At 38.9% G+C, this 20646-nt stretch overlaps 1 protein-coding gene across 1 annotated transcript; it reads right to left on the minus strand.

Moving 5' to 3' along the window:
* Positions 1–17365: 17365 nt before the first annotated feature.
* Positions 17366–20127, minus strand: LOC107584006 (probable G protein-coupled receptor 85). Its single transcript, XM_016270398.1, has 2 exons — positions 20008–20127; positions 17366–18933 (listed from the first exon to the last, which is right to left on the minus strand). The coding sequence occupies exon 2, from the start codon at positions 18772–18774 to the stop codon at positions 17641–17643; it is 1134 nt and encodes a 377-aa protein (XP_016125884.1). The 5' UTR covers positions 18775–18933; positions 20008–20127; the 3' UTR covers positions 17366–17640.
* Between the last annotated feature and the right edge of the window lie 519 nt (positions 20128–20646).

Genomic DNA, 20646 nt, shown 5'->3' on the forward strand with positions numbered 1-20646 from the left:
AATAATATTAAAATATCTGATCTATGATAATAGACATACGTCTTTTATTATGTCCCGCCCTAACTTCCTGTTTCAACAGAAAACGTCACACAGTAAAATGAACAACAGCAAAGCAACTAATTTTCTATAGAAACATTTTTAATTCTCAATTTAATTTAAATAGCAAGAATGTTTTCAATGCTGGGAAAAGTGGTGCATTGGAGAAAAATAAAAATGCAAACAACAAAATATAAAACCAACAGCGAAAGCACCAAATCCTTTCTTTCAAGAGAAAGCATATTTTCACGTCCCTTCCATCTTCTGCTTCCATTTGCTAATGCGTTCAAAATAAGTTGCTTATTTTCATCCGTTGAGTCTGTTTTCTCGTCTTCTCAGCTCTCACATTCTCTCCCTGACAGCTGAATATGATGTAGCGGAGGCATAACCTAACCTGACATTTCTCTCTACCTATCCCATAAACACTCAAGTCCAAGCTAATGATCAAGTAGCTCTTTCAGTAGACGTCTCACTTACCGAAAATCATCATCTGCCTCTTTAGGCTGACTTTCTAAAATGTCAGGGAGGCTTTTGATTGCTGGAGAAATACCAAGATTGGATGAGTAGACAGGTATTAACTCTTAACTTGTAACGTTTCATTGCACCAGAGTTGGGGAAGCTATTTTGAAACACATGTAAGTAGATGTAGACTGAAGGCTCAAGTGGTCATTTTTTAAGTTGTGTGTCCTTTTCTTGCATTTTAGCTCCTGCCTCTTAAAGGGATAGTTCTGCCCAAAAATGAAAATCGCAGACTTATAAGTGCATTACCACCACCTATCTCTCAAGTGGACCATTGACACTCTATCTACAATCTCAATTAGGAGTGTCAATGGTCCACTTGAGAGATAGGTGGCGGTAATGCACTTATAAGTCTGCGATCCGCCGTAAAGCAAGAAGAAGAAGACGCCTCACGCACCTGCGGTTGAGAAGGTGTTCAGGAGGACGCGCCGCCGCTCAGGACAGTTCGGACATTGTGTGAATCAGTGGTAAAAATACGATATAAATACTGTTCAGTTTCTTGCACAGACCGATCGTTTTGTGTCTTTACACATCAATGTATCGTCACGAGCCGCAGGGTTTAATTTGGTTTTGTTTGTGTATGGTTTTTTTACTCTCAAAGCCGTGATTCCCATTCACCTCCATTATAAGACTGACAGACTGCAACGGTTTGTGTTAAAAATCTTCGTTTGTGTTCTACTGAAGAAACAAAGTCACCTACATCTTGGATGCCCCGGGGGTAAGCAGATAAACATCAAATTTTCATTTTTGGGTGAACTATCCCTTTAAAGTGCCCCTATTATGGGTTATGCAAGGTTCATATTTTGGTTTTGGGAGTCCCCAACAACAGGTTGACATGCATGCAAGGTCAAAAAACACTCTCATTGTCTTATAATATGCATTTATTTTTACCTTACTTGCTCAACGACCCCCAAACGATTCATTTAAAGATTAATTTTTCCAAACCCCTCCTTTGCGTGATGCTAATCTGCGGTGATTGGTCCGATTGGTCTCATTTTCATTTCATCATGCCTGTAATGCCTGATAAAGCAGCGTTTGTGAGCGCAGTGCTGCTTTGTGTACAGCGTTTTCCGGGGAAACAGCTATTTTTACAGCTCCAAACGCGGCACCTAGTGGCAAAGAATTAATTTGCATTTTTATTCAGACCAAGTTTTCAAGTTTTCCCGGGTTTACGCGCAACAAGTGGGCCGGCAATATGCTAATGTTTCATGTTGACGTCAACATGAAACGGCTTGGGATTCATTTTAAAAATGACTTGTTTCAGTGATTCAGAGTCGACTCTTTCTTTTGAGAGACAATAACTTTATACACGGTGCACTTTCAGATTTAAAACTTGGCAGGATGTTTTCATTCACTTTAAGATGCGAGGAATGGATGTGAGAAACTCAGCAAGATATATTTGTAAAATTTAATATCCTGCTCACTCAAGCATCCTTTCAAAGCGACGTCTCTGCACAGCTGTGTTAGCTCACGGTTCTTACGGGATCTGCTGTTATGTTGCTGGATCTTGATTAATCAAGACATTCTTAATAAATCTTAATAAGTCAAGACGCACTGTTGAAATGTGTGAAACGTATGTTTTTCTTTTCAACCACAACGGTAAAACGTGACTTAAAACTGTTGTGACAGATGTGAAGGTGGAGAATTTATGCAAGCATCAGGTGTTTTGACAAAAACACTTTTGTATTTTCCTGTCTGGAAGCTTACTCTTTCCTTGATTCTCACCTCCTCGCAGTGCATTTAAAGAACTGACATGTCCTTCGTGACTTCGATCGATTTCCAGGTCACTGGCTAGAGGACGGAGAAGCGAGGAAACTAGGAAGCAGCAATTGGAGTATTGAGAAGCACTCATGTTTGCCCTATTGAATTTTCATTCTCCTAACCAGGTCACTGATTTTGTTTCTGAATGAATCTGTGGTTTTCAACAAATCGTTGAATGGATGATTCAAATGGCTCACTTGTGAAGACAATCCAATTTCTTTCCTGCATGAATCAGTTAATTTGAATAAATCCTTTGAATGAATGATTCAGTGATTCACTTTTAAAGACAGTCACATGTTTAGTTTCTAAATGAATAATTGTTTTTTGAGCATATCAACTGAGTGAATGATTCAGTGACTTTCTCATAGAGACAGCCATTTGTTTAATTCCTTAATGAATCACTGTTTATGAACAGATCATTTGAGTGAATGATTCATTCAGTGTAGATATTATTTGTTTAGTTCCTGAATTAATGATTGAATGCCTAATTCAAATTATTCTCTCAAAGGGTCACTGACAAATCTTTAATGTCTGACATGCGCAAACACAAACAAGCAGAACGAGGAAACAGTGAAATCGATTGTAAATATGAATGTAGTTCAAATATATATTGTCTTGCTCAGACAGACAGATAGACAGATAGATAGATAGACAGATAGATAGACAGACAGACAGACAGACAGAATCTAATAAATAATGATAAACAGCAGTATTTACCTAGATGTTTATATACTACAAAACAGGGAAAAAGCTGTAAAATAGCTTCAATAGATCGATGAATCAGTCTGAATGAACCCAATCCCCCCAAAATGTTTAGGAGATATTCTAGGGAATTGTGTTGGGTTATTTCATCAGCTCGCTCAGATGTAAGGCTGCAAGGCAAATACGTGACAAAAACAGTGATACACTGCTACGTGTTGGCAAAAATAGCTCGATAGCTTGCTACACTGCTAAAAACAGCTAAGCTTTTGTTACGCAATTGAAAATGTAGTTAAGTTAGCAGTATTGCTACTTTAACTCCCCATACCACAAGAAACTGTCGTAAAAACTGCTTATCAATCAATGACCGGATTTCAAAAGCATAAGAATATCTCCGGTAGCATTGATTTCTCAGTGTCAACACAATATGGCAGACTGTGTTTCAGGTGAATGGAAACATACCTCCACATCTGTCAACAAACAGATCGCACCTGATTCTTCTCCAAGTTTATTTCACACCGCAGTCATCTGAATAGATGAATAGTACTGTCCTTGCTACGATGCTTCATGGACGTAATTGTACAAAGTCCCATTTGTGATCTAATTGGAGCACAAAGTGCACTTGACCCCGGTGATCCGACAGGGCTCGTTTGGTTTAAGTGATAGCTCTGTTAGAACGAGCTGGAATCTGCGGCCAAGTATCTCGCGGCGCTGTAATTTCCAGGCCCTTCGGTCCAACAGGCCTCTCTGGCCATGATAAGGCATGGCGGCGTGACAACGCTGAGGGCCACGAGCTTGTGCAGTACACCTACTTGCTTTTTTATTTGCACGCTGTGCAAGATTTGCTGCTGGAAGACGTGTTGAAGGGAGAGAGGAAGGGTTATTTTTCTCATCTCCCTCCCACTTTACATTGTGTCGACTGCAAACCACCCCGCTGCAGGAGACGCTGGTTATTTAAGTACAGAATCTTTAGTGAACTATCCTAATCTTTTCAGGTTTATCTGATGCTACATTGTCTGCAATCAGGAAATATACAAGCAGATGTGTGTAGCGCTGCATGCGGATACAATCCCTGCAAAATCCCATTCGAGATTCCTCTTTGCGTGAATGTGTTACACAGACGTAAATGCATAAATGAAATGGCAGCAGCGGCTCTTAAAATCCTCATTGATGGGTCTGACCCTCTATAACCCTCAAGGTTTTCAAAGGCTACGCTTGTAAAATGAGTTGGATCAGTTCTGAAGCTTTTGACACGATAATAAATCGTAATTTGTCGTAAAATCACAGCAACAAGGATTCAAGCAGTGGATATATTTTAGAGTTTTAAAGCTGCATTTGCAATCCATTTTACTTCCATAATGTGACAGATTTCTGAGTGAAATGGGATATTAGTCATTTTTAAAAATCCAACAGGAATTAAATGGTTTATAAAAAGTTTCAGGGTTTAAAAAGAAAGGAAAGGAAAATAGTTTCAGAGGTGGAACAAGATACTGTAATATATTTTCTGTGGAAAAACGCAGATTGATTTGTTCAAAACAAGACCAAGACTGTGTATTAACAAAGTCCATTTTAATTTCACATTGAAAAACATATATAAATATTAGAGTGAAAACATAAACTTCAAAATACTAAAAAAATGTTGTCTTGGCAATCAACTGAACTGAAAAGTTCTAAAGAAATATTACGAAGACTTAAATAAAAACAAAGCTAAAAAGAGTTTTAAAATATTGAATAAAATGTAGAAAAATTTATAAATAAAAGATCATTCAAAATAGTAATAAATACTGTAATAATATATAAATAAAGACTGATTCAAAGAAAATGTTGGGATATCCCTTTCATCAAGAGATGATGTACTGTAAAATAAATTGCACTACCAGCATTACTAATATGTATATCACTGCACATCCGCAAATGTTTTTGTTTATACCTCAGGGGACTATATGTTCCACTGGATGGATGGTACATAATGAATCTGTTTTAATATATTGTATTAAACATATTGTAATGAAAAATGTTTGCTTGTTATTTAAGTGGTACCTGTTGTATTAAGCTAAAAGGTTCTCTTGAGAAGGAAACTCGGTCCAAAATAGGTTTCCTTCAGGTATCTAATGATAAGATTGAAGAATTTAATACTTGATATCTCTGTTTTGTGATCATAAAGGCATTCCATTGCTCAGCATCTGTAAGACACAAGGAAACAAAAGCTAACTACTTTTAAGTTTATAGTTGTTTGATAAAATAGCTAGTCTTCTAGCAATCAAATCCTGAAGCTATTTAATGCTAGCATTTGTTGTGCAGGTGCATGAGGATCATTTTACACGTTTCATGCATGGCTGTCTTTGCAAATGTTGGCCAAGCAGTCATTTAATATCTGACCATTTACGAAATGTACTCATTTATGCATTTAATTTGAACTGAGATTTTTCTCAATAATGTACATGCATCTTGGGTTGTGGATTTCCACATCAGTTTCCAAGCTGGAAGTGGCTCTGTTGCACTTTTTCAAGTAGATAGTTGCAATCCCAACAGACTGATCTGGTAATTGCAAGGTTGTAGGTTCAAACCCTGCACTGAACCACTGAGCCCTTGAGTAGGCCTAGTAAGTCCTTAACACATCAGGGACAGTAGATGTTTAAACAAAGAGGGGGTAATGATACGTTTATTTCGTCCCTGATGCTGTCAGCTTACAGTAACAAGAGAGGCTCTTATACAACTCCATAACCGCTGCATTATTTACACAGCGGAGTTAGTTGCCTTGGAAACTATAGACACACATACAGTACAGCGAATGCTTCAAAACCACAAGCTCTCTGCATCATCAGCATGGCTGACAAACACAATCAGACCAGCACGAGCTCCAAAACACAATCATTTGGGATGACAAAAGGGTAGCGCTCTAATTACGGCGAGGTTTATAAGGTGACGTGGTGATAATTGGTTAATCTGTGTCAGCTGACAAACGGCATCGTCGCTGATCTACACTCTTAAAAATAAAGGTGCTTCAAAAGGTTCTTGACAGCGATGCCATAGAAGAACCATTTTTGGTTCCACAAAGAACCATTCAGTCAAAGGTTCTTTAAAGAACCATCTCTTTCTTACCTTTTTACAATCTGAAGAACCTTCTTTCGCCACAAAGAAACCTTTTGTGAAACAGAAAGGTTCTTCAGGTGTTAAAGGTTCTTTATGGAACCATTTAGACAAAAAGGTTCTTCTATGGCATCGTGAAGCACCTTTATTTATAAGAGAGTAGTTTTCTCAGGCAGCGAGAGCGACTCTTCTTGAGATTCTGAGCGAGACGATGACCAATAAATGAGTCTGCACATGAAGTGTTTATGAGCAGTGCTAGACACGTAATGCATAAAAAAATGAAAAATATTGAAAACAGCTTGAAGGTATGGGCATAGGTTAATAGCTGTGAGTAGGCACTAATGGCTGTACATGGAGGACAAACACGTTTAATATAAGCCATATGGTAACATGATGTATTAATATAAATAGTTTGAAAAACTGGAATGGCTATTTGCAAAATACATATTTAAGATGAGGTGTGCAACTACGGGGTTTGAGCATGTGATGACACCATAAGCTGATATCATTCATAAAAATATCAATAAATATATACTACCATATAAAATGGATACACTTGAGAGTATTAATTAGTACGTTTTATAATCACTGGTTGTTCCAAATAAAATAGCAAAAACAGGTTTTTCAAACAAGCCCTTAAACTCGGCCCCTGATCTCCCATTGGACAGTCAAACAAGAAGCCCCACCCCAAACTCACACCATTGGTTGAGCCATAAGGACCACATGTTTACAATAGTGTACTACGTTTGATTTTAAAATGATGTCAATATTTATAAAGTGAGTTGCATTCAAGGAAATATGACTCTTTTAATCCTAGTTTAGATTAAAATATTTTGGTGTGGCAGATTAATCAAATAGTGGGTCAGTGAGATACACATTTTTGAGTATTCCATGCATAGAGAAAAATTGCAAAATGTGCAGTATATTGACAATGATGTGCTGTGCACATATAATAATTTCCCTTTGTTACATCATAGAAACAAATGATAATTACAATGTAAAAAAACATTAAAATGATTTTAAAAATACATTTAAAAAGCAACAATGTAAATAATACCTTATGAAGCACTATACATAGACCATTAAATAAATAAATAAATAAATAAATAATAGAACATACAGATAATATCAACTACATTCTGCAGAATATGTAAGTACTGTATGGAGAAGTATAGAACATTAAAATTGTATTGGAGAGCATCAATGAAATTAAATATTTCACTTAAAAAATATTCAAACGCATTTAAACACTATAGATAATTTTGACTGTAATTATTTACTGTAGGGCATTAAACATTGCAAATCCACACCAGAAAACGTAGTAAAATCTTACCTAGTGCATTAAGAAAGAGAAATAAAGGGACACAAAATATATAAATCATAATATTGGCTTTGCAGTATACACATGCTATATAAAGAGCTTGAAAAATCAGCCGTTTTTAAAGCTAGAATTCATTCCTGGAAAAAGCATCTGAATTTATCCTTCTCTGAGTGGCTTTTAAATATTTCATAAAGCAAAGGGAAAATGTTTGCAGTGACCTGTTTTATCCTTCTGGCATTTTAACACATTGCCGGCAAAACAAACCAGGGCAAGCATGTGGTAGTTAGAGAGGAGCTGCTGGTTTGATCACAATCAAAGCTTCCTATTCGGTTTTTTCATATTCTTCTTCAGTTCAGCTTTCCACTTCATTCCCATCTGCCAGGCACAGGTCCATGAGTTTGTCAGATTTTAATCTGCTTGGTTAGAATGACAAATCAAACCCCTCATTTTCCAGCTGGGTCCAAAAGTATGAGGATACCCTTACTTTCAGTGGTGTGTTTGCTGATGGAGATTGATTCCTGCTTCAGGATTCATTTGATGTATTAAAAACCAAACCACAGAGCTGTTTCGTTGAGAATGAGAGATTGTAAGTAATCCATATTTTGGATTATTTTACAGCCACTCAACACATGTTCTGTCAATCCATCTTGCTCAAAATATTTTGGTGTCTTATCACAAACAAATCTGACTATGCATTTAGTCAGCTCTTTTCTATGGAAGCTTGTTTCTGGCATGGGATTAAAAAAGGTACTATAGTTGCAATTTTCCCCCTCCCATTAATATCTCACAAATCTGACTTTTTTCTCTCTCTTGCAATTCTGAGGATCCCACTTTATATTAGGTAGCCTCAACTACTATGTACTTAAATTTAATCATTTGGTACAATGCAAATTATTTTGTACATGTTTTAACATTGTACTTATATTAAAAAAAAAATACCTGCATGTAATTACATCTGTAATTAATTTCTGTAATTGCATTTATAATTACATGTTGACCCATCCCTTACACCTTAAAGGGTTAGTTCACCCAAAAATGAAAATTCTGTCATTAATTACTCACCCTCATGTCGTTTCAAACCCGTAAGACCTTCGTTCATCTTCGGAACACAAATTAAGATATTTTTGATGGAATCTGAGAACTGTCTGACCCTGCATAGACAGCAACGCAACTGAAATGTTCCCAAGTCCAGAGACGTAGCAAGGAGACCTGTATAATAATCCATGTGACATCCGTGGTTCATCCGCAATTATATGAAGCTACGAGAATACTTTTTGTGCGCAAAAGAAAAAAGACTTTATTTAACAATTGGTCTCCTCCGCATCACCCTGGTGCCATTTTGGAGAATATCCGCTGGACGTAAACAGCGTATGCTGTTCTGTGTCAGCTGCGTCACACGGATACGCTGTTTCCGTTCAGATCAAATCACAACAACATAGGAAGCACATCCGGCGTGACGCAGCTGACACAGAACAGCATGCGCTGTTTACGTCCATCGGATATTCTCCAAAATGGCACCAGGGTGATTTGTGTTCTGAAGATGAACGAAGGTCTTACGGGTTTGAAACGACATGAGGGTGAGTAATTAATGACAGAATTTTCATTTTTGGGTGAACTATCCCTTTAACCCACCCTTAAACCTACCCATACCACCAAACCTGTCCCTAACCTTACCCGTATCTCACCTCAATAGCAGCAAAAGTGTTTTGCAAAACAGTATGAACACAAAAAGTACATATTTTTTGATGCAAGTAGTAGTTAAGGCCACTTAATATAAGGGACCATTCTGAGATATAAACTTTTTTTAAATAATTGTGAGATATAAAATCGGAATTGCAAGATGTACTCGTCAGAATTGCAAAATATAAACTCAGAACTCTGACTGTCTTTCTCACAAGTCTGAGATTTTTCTTAGAATTCTGAGTTTACATATTGCAGTTTAGTTTTTTTTTCTCCCCAGCATGGAATAAAAAATAAAATATGTAGTTGCAATTTTTTATATTTTACAATTCAGACTTCTCTTCTCAGAATTGCGAGTTTATATCCTGCAGTTGCAAGTTATAAACTCGAAACTGTGAGGTAACATTTCTCAATTTTGAGAAGTTTTTTTTTTCCGCAAAAGAAAAAAGGTAATTGCCACTTTTAATCTCGCAATTCTGACTTTTTTTTAATAATTATTATTATTATTATTTTTTTTTTATTCTGTGGTGGAAACGGTCTAGCATACTTTTCAACCAAGTGCACACTGCAAGACAAAGTTGTTACCTTATGCGTTTCTATTCACATAAAGCACAGTATTTCAGTGCAGTAATCTTCTGAATCAGTTCAAATACTAAAGAGTCTAGATAATTCATTCAATTATAACATAGAAGCATTTTTACTTGTGGTCTCTTCTGCATGTCCCATTTACGCTGATGCATTCTGCAGTCTCGGCATTTGACTCTGTGTCACTGTAACTGAAAGAGATGGCATGCAAATGACATCCTGTCCTCGCATTTCAAACACGTCAGCTTGTTCCACTACTACATGAGGCTGGAAATGAGATGATAAAGATTTCTGACCACTGAACATTTAACACATTTGCCATACGAATCATCACTCATGTGCTAAAAGCATTGGTGCTCAACTGCTCTGTTGCAACCCAAAAATGTATTCTGGTTGTGGAAATTAGGAAAAAACATGATATATGGACATATTTAAGATAGTAAGATAAATAGACTTGATACTTATAAAACAGAAAGGTGAAAACTCTTCTCATATCTTCTTGTTAATGTCAAGTCTAATCAAATGCGCAGTATTTTTACACAGATTCATCAAAATTAGCGACATGCTGACATTGGCATGTTGTGTGATATATCTTCATCCTCAGAAACCCTGAATAAAGCCACATAAGGTAAAACCCAAACTTCATTAAAAGCAGATTCACTTATATCGAGAATAAATATGGTTTGTGTCGAGCACGATGTGTTTTGTGAGGTGAATTATTGGCTGCCGAGAGCATGAAACCATCGAAATTCAATTGTGCACAATTTTGGTACTCGCCACTTGATGTACAATGTAAAATCTGGGTCCTGAAGCAAAACCAGTTGTGAAACATTGATCTAACGTTAGTAAACTGCTGTAATGCACATACAATATAGAATAATTTGCACACTGAAGAACATCTTCACATTTATCATAACAGTTTGTCTGTCTTTGAAGTAAACTGACTCATTTTTTATTAAATAACATGCAACGCCATTAGCTCTCTCAGAGACCTGAGCGAAGCGTCTACAGCAGTGTGTTGATTCACTAGTCACCCTAAAGGGGTTTTGAGGGGACGTGTCAGTAGTTGGAATACAAAAGCAAACATTTCGATTTTAATCAAGGTTTCCATGCAGCTATAGGAAAGATCTTTGATCTCCAGCAGACAATCATTGTTTATGCTGCACCGACATGAAGGAAATGATGGAGAATGGATGAATAATGTCCTCTGTCAACATGATGTCAGGAAAATAAGCAGCTGGCGTGCACGTCATCCATTACTGAGTGTGGCACTGGTGATCTGACAATGTCTGAATTCCTCTGGTGTAATGTAAGTCAGGGGGAAGGATGAATGGGGAGTATCTTTAAACTACATTTCAATCCTTCATTCAGATAAGATACGACAAAAAATAAAAGTATTTAAAGAGCTACGTATGAAAGTTCTGTCATTATTTATTCTCATGTCATTTTATTTTTACTGTGTTTTAATCTGTACGTAGCCTGGATGTCAGTGTTGTTACTGTTATAGTAATAGTTTAACAAAGTAAAACTATTGGGAATCGTTAACTAAAATAAAGTTGAAATAAAGTAAAATTAGAATATTAGTTGCAACACTTAAACTTGAAAATTAGAAATGTTGCCTTGGCAATTAACTGAAGTAAAAAAGATTGTTAAATGTTAAAATTACTAAAAGTGAAACATAAATTAAAGGTAAATACAAATATGTGACCCTGGACCACAAAACCAGTCATAAGGGTCAATTTTTTCGAATAAATAAGCTTTCCGTTGATGTATGGTTTGTTAGGATAGGACAATATTTGGCCGAGATACAACTATTTGAAAATCTGGAATCTGAGGGTGCAAAAAAATATAAATATTGAGAAAATCCCCTTTAAAGTTGTCCAAATGAATTCTTAGCAATGCATATTACTAATCAAAAATTAAGTTTGAATATATTTACAGTAGGAAATTTACAAAATATCTTCATGGAACATGATCTTTACTTAATATCCTAATGATTTTTGGCATAAAAGAAAAATCAATCATTTTGACCCATACAAAGTATTTTTGGCTATTGCTACAAATATACCCCTGCTACTTATGACTGGTTTTGTGCTCCAGGGTCACATATTACAAAACTAAAAACACTACGAATTTGAAAACTGAAATTAAAAAATAAAACTAATTCAAATATTAATAAATACATTTAATATAGTATATAAACAATACAAGTCTTATGATAGTATGTTATGATATATTGCAAGTGTGATGTTGCTTCTATACAACAGTGCAGTAAACATGATCAAATTGGGTAACTTACATTTTAGATATAATATTGCAAGTTATTTTTGTTATGTTTGGCGAAGTCAGCATATTCAAAAGCGAAACATGAAACTGCGAGCAAGCACAATGGTGTTTCATTTCTTGAATAAATCAGTGTTTTTGAATGAAGCTTGCACATAAAGGCAGTCCCCTGTTTCGTTCATGAATGAATCAGCGGTTTTAAATGAACTGTTTGAATGAACGGTTCAAGTACTCACTTCTATCATGAGCAAATCTGTTTTTGAACGAACTGGTTGAGTGAATGATTCAATAAATCACACATAATGAAATTCAGCTGTTTCGTTCCTGAATGAATCAGTGTTTTGAATGAATCGTTAAATGACTCCATGATTCACTCATAAAGACGGCCACTTGCCGCCACTTACTGAGGTAAATATTTGTGATTTGTTCCAACAGTGCAGTAATGAACCACCCCCCCCTCCCCCCTCCCCCATCCACTCCGCTCCACCTGCCTCACACACGTTGGGTAATGTACTGATGAAACACAAGTGCATAAAGCCGTCGCAGTACATCAGCATGCTACAGGAGGGGCCTCTGCTCTCTGCATGCATTAAAGCAACCTGGCTGGTCAGCCATGTTATGGACTGCTTGACTCTCACAAGTCTATTTGAGGTTTATTAGATGCTAAAGGCAGCAATTGAAAAAAGCCAATCTGCAGAAGCTTAGTCAAAGACGATAATTGGCATTTATTCTGCTGTGGAAGGCTGCAAAATGTCATCTAATGTAACTGTAAGTCTAGATGAAGAATGCATCATGTTCTTGGCAAAGAAGAAATTGTAGAAAATGTTTTTTGATGCACACAGGAGTTCTTGCAGTGCATTGTTGCATTCCGCCCATGAACAATGAGTTGAACATAAAAGCGTTCGCAAGCCATTTTACTTTTATAATGTTATGTATTATACGAGAGAAAAAAACATGAGTAATTTGCAATTGATTGGATGGTGAAAAGTGGGCATCATATAAAAAGTAAGGGTTTTGTTAAGCTTAGCATACTTTAATAAAAAATTACGAAGAGAATTTGCCATTTTATGTTCACCTAAGTAAATGTGATCAAAATAAAAGAAAATAACATGTTCCATGAAGAACCTTTAAAATCCCTGGAAATAACCCATTGCACAAAAGATTCTTTATATGAATGATTCTTCAGATTCTTCACTCTACGAAAAAAAAAGGTTCTTTTAAGAACTGTTGACAGAGAGGTTACACAAAATGGTTCCTTTAAAACTCCTTTTGGAACCTTTATTTTTAAAAGTGCACAAATGCAAATTCAGTATCACGTTCTGTTCCATTAACTGTTTCAGTTATATTCAAAGTGCACTAAATAGTTTTGGTTTAACATTTAACAAAAATAAACGGCGAATAAACATGGCAAGTCATACTGTATATGGTCTAGTGGTCTTGTTGTGTTACACACATGGTTGTTGCCATGTTGACATCACATGACCTGCTGAATATTCATTTTACACTACCTCTATAATCCCCCATTATTAATAAATCAAATGGGTAACAAATATGTCTGTGGATAATGCATTTCTTCAATGGCACTGGTAAATGAATCTTGGTGGTCTTTTGCATAGATTTGCATTTCATAAGTCATGTTTTAGACAAGGCATAAACAAACAAAATTCTTAGTGCACCTTTAAGTAAAAAATAATGAATTCAAATGAAAAGTCAATTTAAAGAATTTACATTCATTGAGCTTATTAGTGAGCAAGGGGTTTGCTAGGAACAAATTTATCAAAATGTGAACAGAAAAGAACATGTTATATATTAGCATCAAAACCCATAGGAAATTGCGTAATTTAATTGGCACAATCAAATAAGACATTAATCTCGAAGACATGAATCATAGACAGGAAATGACCCAAATGGGTCCTAAACTCTTTGATCTTACTTGACACTTTTGATGAAATCATTTTGACACGAGGTCGTAAGACAATGTTGACCTTTACAGAGGAAATGACAGCTAAAATCACAGTATAATTGCACCAGGCCTCGCTCTGGAACCTCCATTCCTAATTTAGATGTACAGCGTCCCACATATGTCAACATTTCTATGGGTGTTTACATCAAATCCAAGGCTTTAAATTGAGGCTGTTGAAAATATTTGGCAGGATCTGTTCTAACCAGTGTCCTATTACTTAAGGGCTAATGGACTCAAATGAAAGCATCCCTGGTCGCCAACAAAACCTAAATGGATTTTGACGAAGGCTGCAGTTAAATGAAGAACTTCCCGGTGATATTAATGACACTCCTCACATCATAACAGTGGGTGATTTTTTGCAAGCAATACATGCCCACTCGAAGCATTTTTCAGGTCAGCTCGAAATGCGCATAGAAAATGTAACATTTAACTGAGAAAAACTCTGTTGTTGTGTTGTATCGCAGAATGCAGAGATAATTCATCACTTTCAGAAGCGCTCACAAGGGAAAAGTGGCATCCAAACAAACTCCGCACAGTCCAAAATTAGCCAGAAATGAAGATGAAGAGGTAAAGTGACAAAGCAAAAAGCACATAATGGCTAAAGTGAGCCTCGTCTCGGAGAGTAATATAAGAGAGGAGACAAGAGGACATTTTTACAGTAATTAAACAGGAACACAAACAGGCCACAGAAACATATTAGCGAGAGACTAATCATGACAGTTCAATGTGAAGCGATCATTAATAGCAAAGATAAGCTTGTTAGCCTGCCTCGGTCAATATTTATACATGTTTTCCCCGCTAATTGAGCTTTCATTTCACTTTGGGCCTGCTAAACCAAGCGTGGGACCAGGCCGGTGCTTTTTAGAGTAAATAGCAAGAACAGGTTTTGCAAAATGTAAAATTTTATTTTCAAAAATGTAAGCAACAGATTACACAGTTAACTTTCAGCAATTGCAGTCCTAACTTAACAGTACTCACATTCGGGACTTCAAAATGAAAGACTCACAAACTTACACACTATCTACCTATAATATACAAAAAGAATACAGAATAAATATTAAAATGGCCACAAGAGAAAAAAGTAAGTTAATCAAAACAATTAGTAGAGAGCAAATGTTGGGAAAGTAGAAACAAGACTCTGTGCCTTAAATACAATGTTTTTTGTTTTTCCTATTACATTTTTTACAAATTGTGCAAGATTTCAGACTAAGGCTCTGGTCTTGACATGACAGCTGTTCGCCAAGCACACGCGCACTCACGCACACTCACGCACAGACGTCCACGCACACATGCTCCCTGTGCTCTGCGCACTCGGTGGGGTGTAGCAAACGTTACAGGGTAAGAAATGGGCTGTCGGTGCACAGGCTGTGTCTGTGATAGTGGTGGTGGATACCGTGTTTCAAATGAACATGTACTTCACCATGATGTGGAAAGCCTCCCGATATGCCTCAACGAGACATTTTAGAGGAGTGTATTTCGAAAACAACCCTCACCTTGCAAATGAAAACATGAAGAAAACACCAGAACCATTAAGGCAAGAACAGCTGGAGTGGTATCTGTAACAAAATTAGCGTGTTCGGGTACATGGATATGCCACACTGAACTTAGCTTAACTGGTTCTCCACTGTCAGTTTAAGTACAAGGTTCTCAAGAGCAACGTTTAAAATTCAAACAGTAGTTTTTAGACTTAGAAAAATGAGATAAGAAAATAACATTGCCAGACAACAGAGACATACCATATGGATCATAAAACTACAGGAAATAATTGAAGTTGCAATTCCGGAAACCACACAACAGTACCCGCCCCCTTAAGACCCGCCCACCAGCCCGCCCCAACCCCACCCTAAAAGGAAAAAAGATATCACTTACATTTAAACCAATTTATCCTCTCGTGAAGGTGTATTCCAACAGAGTTAGTCACCCCACATGTTTTGTTTACTTACAGTGAAAGAGAAGTCTGTTGCAGATTAAAGCATTCGTATTTCAGTTTGGGAAAAACAAGACATCCTTGCAATGCGACGGCGCGAAAAAAGCATCTTCAGGTCTTCTCATTAGTGCAACTTTTTAGACACAAATTCCAGTGATTTCTTAAGGTAACAGTTTGATTTCTTTACACCCTTTCCAGAGTCTTCCAGATATCCAAAGCAAAGGTCAGTCCCTTCTCGACGTATCCGTTTATTCTTTTCTTTCCATTTTTCCATGGTTTTTTTTTTTCCAATTTTTTTCCAATTTTTTTTTGCGTGTTGGGTTTCAAATGGCCTTTCGCATCGGTTGTTTACTAGAACATAAACACGGGACGTGTCCTCTGTCCGTTCATCATCGTATTCCATTCAGATGGTTCAACTACAGGCCTCAAAAAGGGAGCAAGAGGAATGGGAGGAGGAGGAGAGAGCTGTACAATTGAACACATCCCTGATCGACCAGGGCATCCAAACAAAAACCACATCAGATAAACAAGAAATGCCACCGAACCTTCATATAACACAGTAGGGTTCTCTCGGTAACCTGGATTTTCTGCAGTAGAGGAGCGTGGTGCTGAAGCATCTCCGGAGCTCCCGGTTGGAGAAGATGCAGATGAAGGGGTTGACTCCAGCCTGGGCGAAGCTCATCCACACAGCCGCCGTCAGGTAGCCTCCCGGGATCACTGGGCCTCGGGCGAACACCCTCCAGTAGCAGGCTACCAGGTAGGGTCCCCACAGGCTCAGGAAGAAGAAGGTAATAATGTAGAACATCCTGCTTATCCTCTTTTCAGTCTTAAACTCGTCCAGCACCAACAGACGCCTGCGGCCCGCCGCATTGCTGTTCTGCCGGATTCCCAGCAGGGTCGGAGGTGTAGGGCCCCGGCCGAAGCCCGCCAGCCAGTTCGCCGCGGCCTGGCCGCTCGCCCCCGGGCCGTGGAAGGTCCAGTTCTGGCTGTCGGCGGGGGCGAACCGGAAATAACATTGCCAGACAACAGAGACATACCATATGGATCATAAAACTACAGGAAATAATTTAAGTTGCAATTCCAGAAACCACACAACAGTACCCGCCCCCTTAAGACCCGCCCACCAGCCCGCCCCAACCCCACCCTAAAAGGAAAAAAGATATCACTTACATTTAAACCAATTTATCCTCTCGTGAAGGTGTATTCCAACAGTTAGTCACCCCACATGTTTTGTTTACTTACAGTGAAAGAGAAGTCTGTTGCAGATTAAAGCATTCGTATTTCAGTTTGGGAAAAACAAGACATCCTTGCAATGCAATGGAGCGAGAGAAAAAAACACATCTTCGGGTCTTCTCATTAGTGCAACTTTTTAGACACAAATTCCAGTGATTCCTTAAGGTAACTGTTTGATTTCTTTACACCCTTTCCAGAGTCTTCCAGATATCCAAAGCAAAGGCCAGTTCCTTCTTCATGTATCCATTTTTTCTTTCAATTTTTTTTCTTTTTAGAGATTTTTTCTTTTTCTTTTTTTTTGCGTATTGGGTTTCAAATGGCCTTTCGCATTGGTTGTTTACTAGAACATAAACGCGGGACTTGTCCTCTGTCCATTCATCATCTTATTCCATTCAGATGGTTCAACTACAGGCCTCGAAAAGGGAGTGAGAGGAACAGGAGGAGGAGGAGGAGGAGAGAGCTGTACAATTGAACACATCCCTGATCAACCAGGGCATCCAAACAAAAAAACACATCGGATAAACAAGAAATGCCACTGAACCTTCATATAACACAGTAGGGTTCCCTCGGTAACCTGGATTTTCTGCAGTAGAGGAGCGTGGTGCTGAAGCATCGCCGGAGCTCCCGGTTGGAGAAGATGCAGATGAAGGGGTTGACTCCAGCCTGGGCGAAGCTCATCCACACAGCCGCCGTCAGGTAGCCTCCCGGGATCACTGGGCCTCGGGCGAACACCCTCCAGTAGCAGGCTACCAGGTAGGGTCCCCACAGGCTCAGGAAGAAGAAGGTAATAATGTAGAACATCCTGCTTATCCTCTTTTCAGTCTTAAACTCGTCCAGCACCAGCAGACGCCTGCGGCCCGCCGCATTGCCGTTCTGCCGGATTCCCAGCAGGGTCGGAGGTGTAGGGCCCCGGCCGAAGCCCGCCAGCCAGTTCGCCGCGGCCTGGCCACTCGCCCCCGGGCCGTGGAAGGTCCAGTTCTGGCTGACGGCGGGCACAAACTGCACCGGCTTCATCTTTCGCCGGTCATGGACGAAAAAGATGAGCTTGAGGTAGACAAGCTGGGTGGCCAGGAGGATGAGTGCAAGGAGTAGCATGAAGCCCAACGAGTCATTGGCGCGGAAGGAGCGGTGCTGGAAGGTGCACTGGTCCTCCTCGCGGATGAAGGAGTACGTGCCCACGTCCAGCACCGGAGGGAACGCCATGGCTACCGACAGCGTCCACACCATGCATATGACGGCCAGGCATGTCCAGAAGGTCAGCCGCTTGGTGTAAAAGCGGTGATGGGCGATGGCCAGGTACCGCGTCACGCTAACGCAGAACAGCATGAAGGCAGTGTGGAAACAGGAGAGCACGCCCAAGAAGGCGATCACTTTGCAGGTCAGCGTGCCGTACGTCCAGGCTGAGCCATTCTTGACGGAGGTGAAGACGAAGGGGAAGCAGATGGCTGAGCGGAGGATGTCCGAAGCGCAGAGGTCCAGCAGGAAGTAGTAGGGCGCTCGATGAAGGCTCTTGTCTTTGACCAGCAGGATGGAGATCAGGAGGTTTCCGACCACGCCGACGCCGATGATGAAACCCAGGGAGGTCAGTTTAAGGAAAGTGGTGAGTGGAGAGACATTCTGCAAGATGTTGTGGTCCCCTGCATGGCTGTAGTTCGCCATAGATGGAGAAGGGATCATAGAGAACGCTTAAAGCTTTAGCCAAGTATCATGATCTGGATGGAGCGTGGAGCGATAGATCCATCTGGTGTGCTTTGAAGCAGGTTCCAGCCTTGTTCGTCGCTGCCTCTCTTCTAAGGCATCCTTTGTTCCTTTGTCTCATCACACCTAAAAGGATCCCTGAAAAACACGATCCACCCATTAGGATTCGCTCACACAAAACAAACTGGGGGGCTTTGCGTAGCATCGCTCATTTCTTTTGTCATTCAGATTGCTTTTCTAATTGCATACGAAATTGCGGCTGCAACGGTATGCCGTCTGAGCCGAGCTCATACAGTTGCTTAATTCAGCACAAGGATTCGGCATTGGACACTGACATAAATCCTGGTTAAAATAACAGACCCCCACCCCCAACATCTCCCCTTTTTCCAAAGCAAATTAAATAAATAACGGCAAAGACAGAGAGTGCAGTCGACAAGATGCTCATCACCACGGCTAGACATACGTCTAGAGGCGTATTCATTGGTGCTATGATGGAAAAAGACTTGAAATCTAATGGTTGTTCCTCTACACCCGAAAGGAACATTTGTCGAAATGCAGCAAGAAAAGCTGTTGATCACACCCAAAGATCCTGCAGAATCTGACCGTGTTCATTCCCACTGTTTATCATGATACTGTGTAAAATCAGTCATGTATCCTCATATGATTGACTGTATAAAGGAATATGAAGAAATGCATCATGTTATATTTTAGATATATAGGTTATTTCTGTCTTTCATACAGGCGTTCTGTGCAACAACACAATTTAATGCAAGTCATTTTAGATTTATTGTTTATTAGTATTGGTATGATGACGAATTCGAGTAAAAAAAACAAACAAACAAACAATGGATTGCGTCTATAAATCGACCCTATTTAATAGCCTGCCGTTTCTTTCATATTAAACGCACGAAGAGCCTTCCCCTATATAAAAATAATAAACCTTTGTGTCTCCAGTTGCATTTTATACAAAAACATCCACCAATGAACACGTTTCAGTGCGTTGCATCAAAATAAGCAACAGATACAGGATCTTTTGGGTGTTTGCGTGTGATTTCAGTACACACACGATCTATTTTTCCCTTTGCTTTTTAAATCGGAATGATTTCTGGATGGCTGACCGTCCATTATAGGCACAGCAATTCCTTCAAATACATGCATGCAAATATCGAGATCAACAGAGACAGCGCTATAAAATATCAATTAAAAACATACCTGTTGATATTCCCCCTTTGTTTCCCTGGCGGTTATTTACATGGCAGCAGTCACTTTGCCGTAAAAAAGCTTTAGTTTTGTTGCCTGCTCTTTTCTCCCCACTGTGATTATACAGTAAACGGTGCGGACGGCGCATGCGCACTGGCGCTATTTGTGATGCGATATTCCCCCTTTGTTTCCCTGGCGGTTATTTACATGGCAGCAGTCACTTTGCCGTAAAAAAAGCTTTAGTTTTGTTGCCTGCTCTTTTCTCCCCACTGTGATTATACAGTAAACGGTGCGGACGGCGCATGCGCACTGGCGCTATTTGTGATGCCAGCAGCAGCAGCAGCAGCAGCATCTGCACTGATGGGTGCAGCAGCATCAAGGATCCCTTTTGCCCTTTGAGTGTACTAGTGTCATATGTGCTGTCACATGTGTTATAATAAATGTTTACTATGTATACTCTATCTATCACATAAATAGAAGACAGAAAATAATAGTGGGCTTTATGTATTTATTGTAAAGCCAATCTTGTTTTCTTATTTATGCATTGTATTTATTCTGTATTTGACAAACAAGACTTTGAACTTGAACTTATCTAATTGGGGTATCATTACATTCATTGTGTATTTTAATGTGCTTAGAAGGAGCGAGTAG

This window comes from Sinocyclocheilus grahami, unplaced genomic scaffold, assembly GCF_001515645.1.
Source record: "Sinocyclocheilus grahami isolate Dianchi unplaced genomic scaffold, SAMN03320097.WGS_v1.1 scaffold56.1, whole genome shotgun sequence".
Classification (NCBI taxonomy): domain Eukaryota; kingdom Metazoa; phylum Chordata; class Actinopteri; order Cypriniformes; family Cyprinidae; genus Sinocyclocheilus; species Sinocyclocheilus grahami.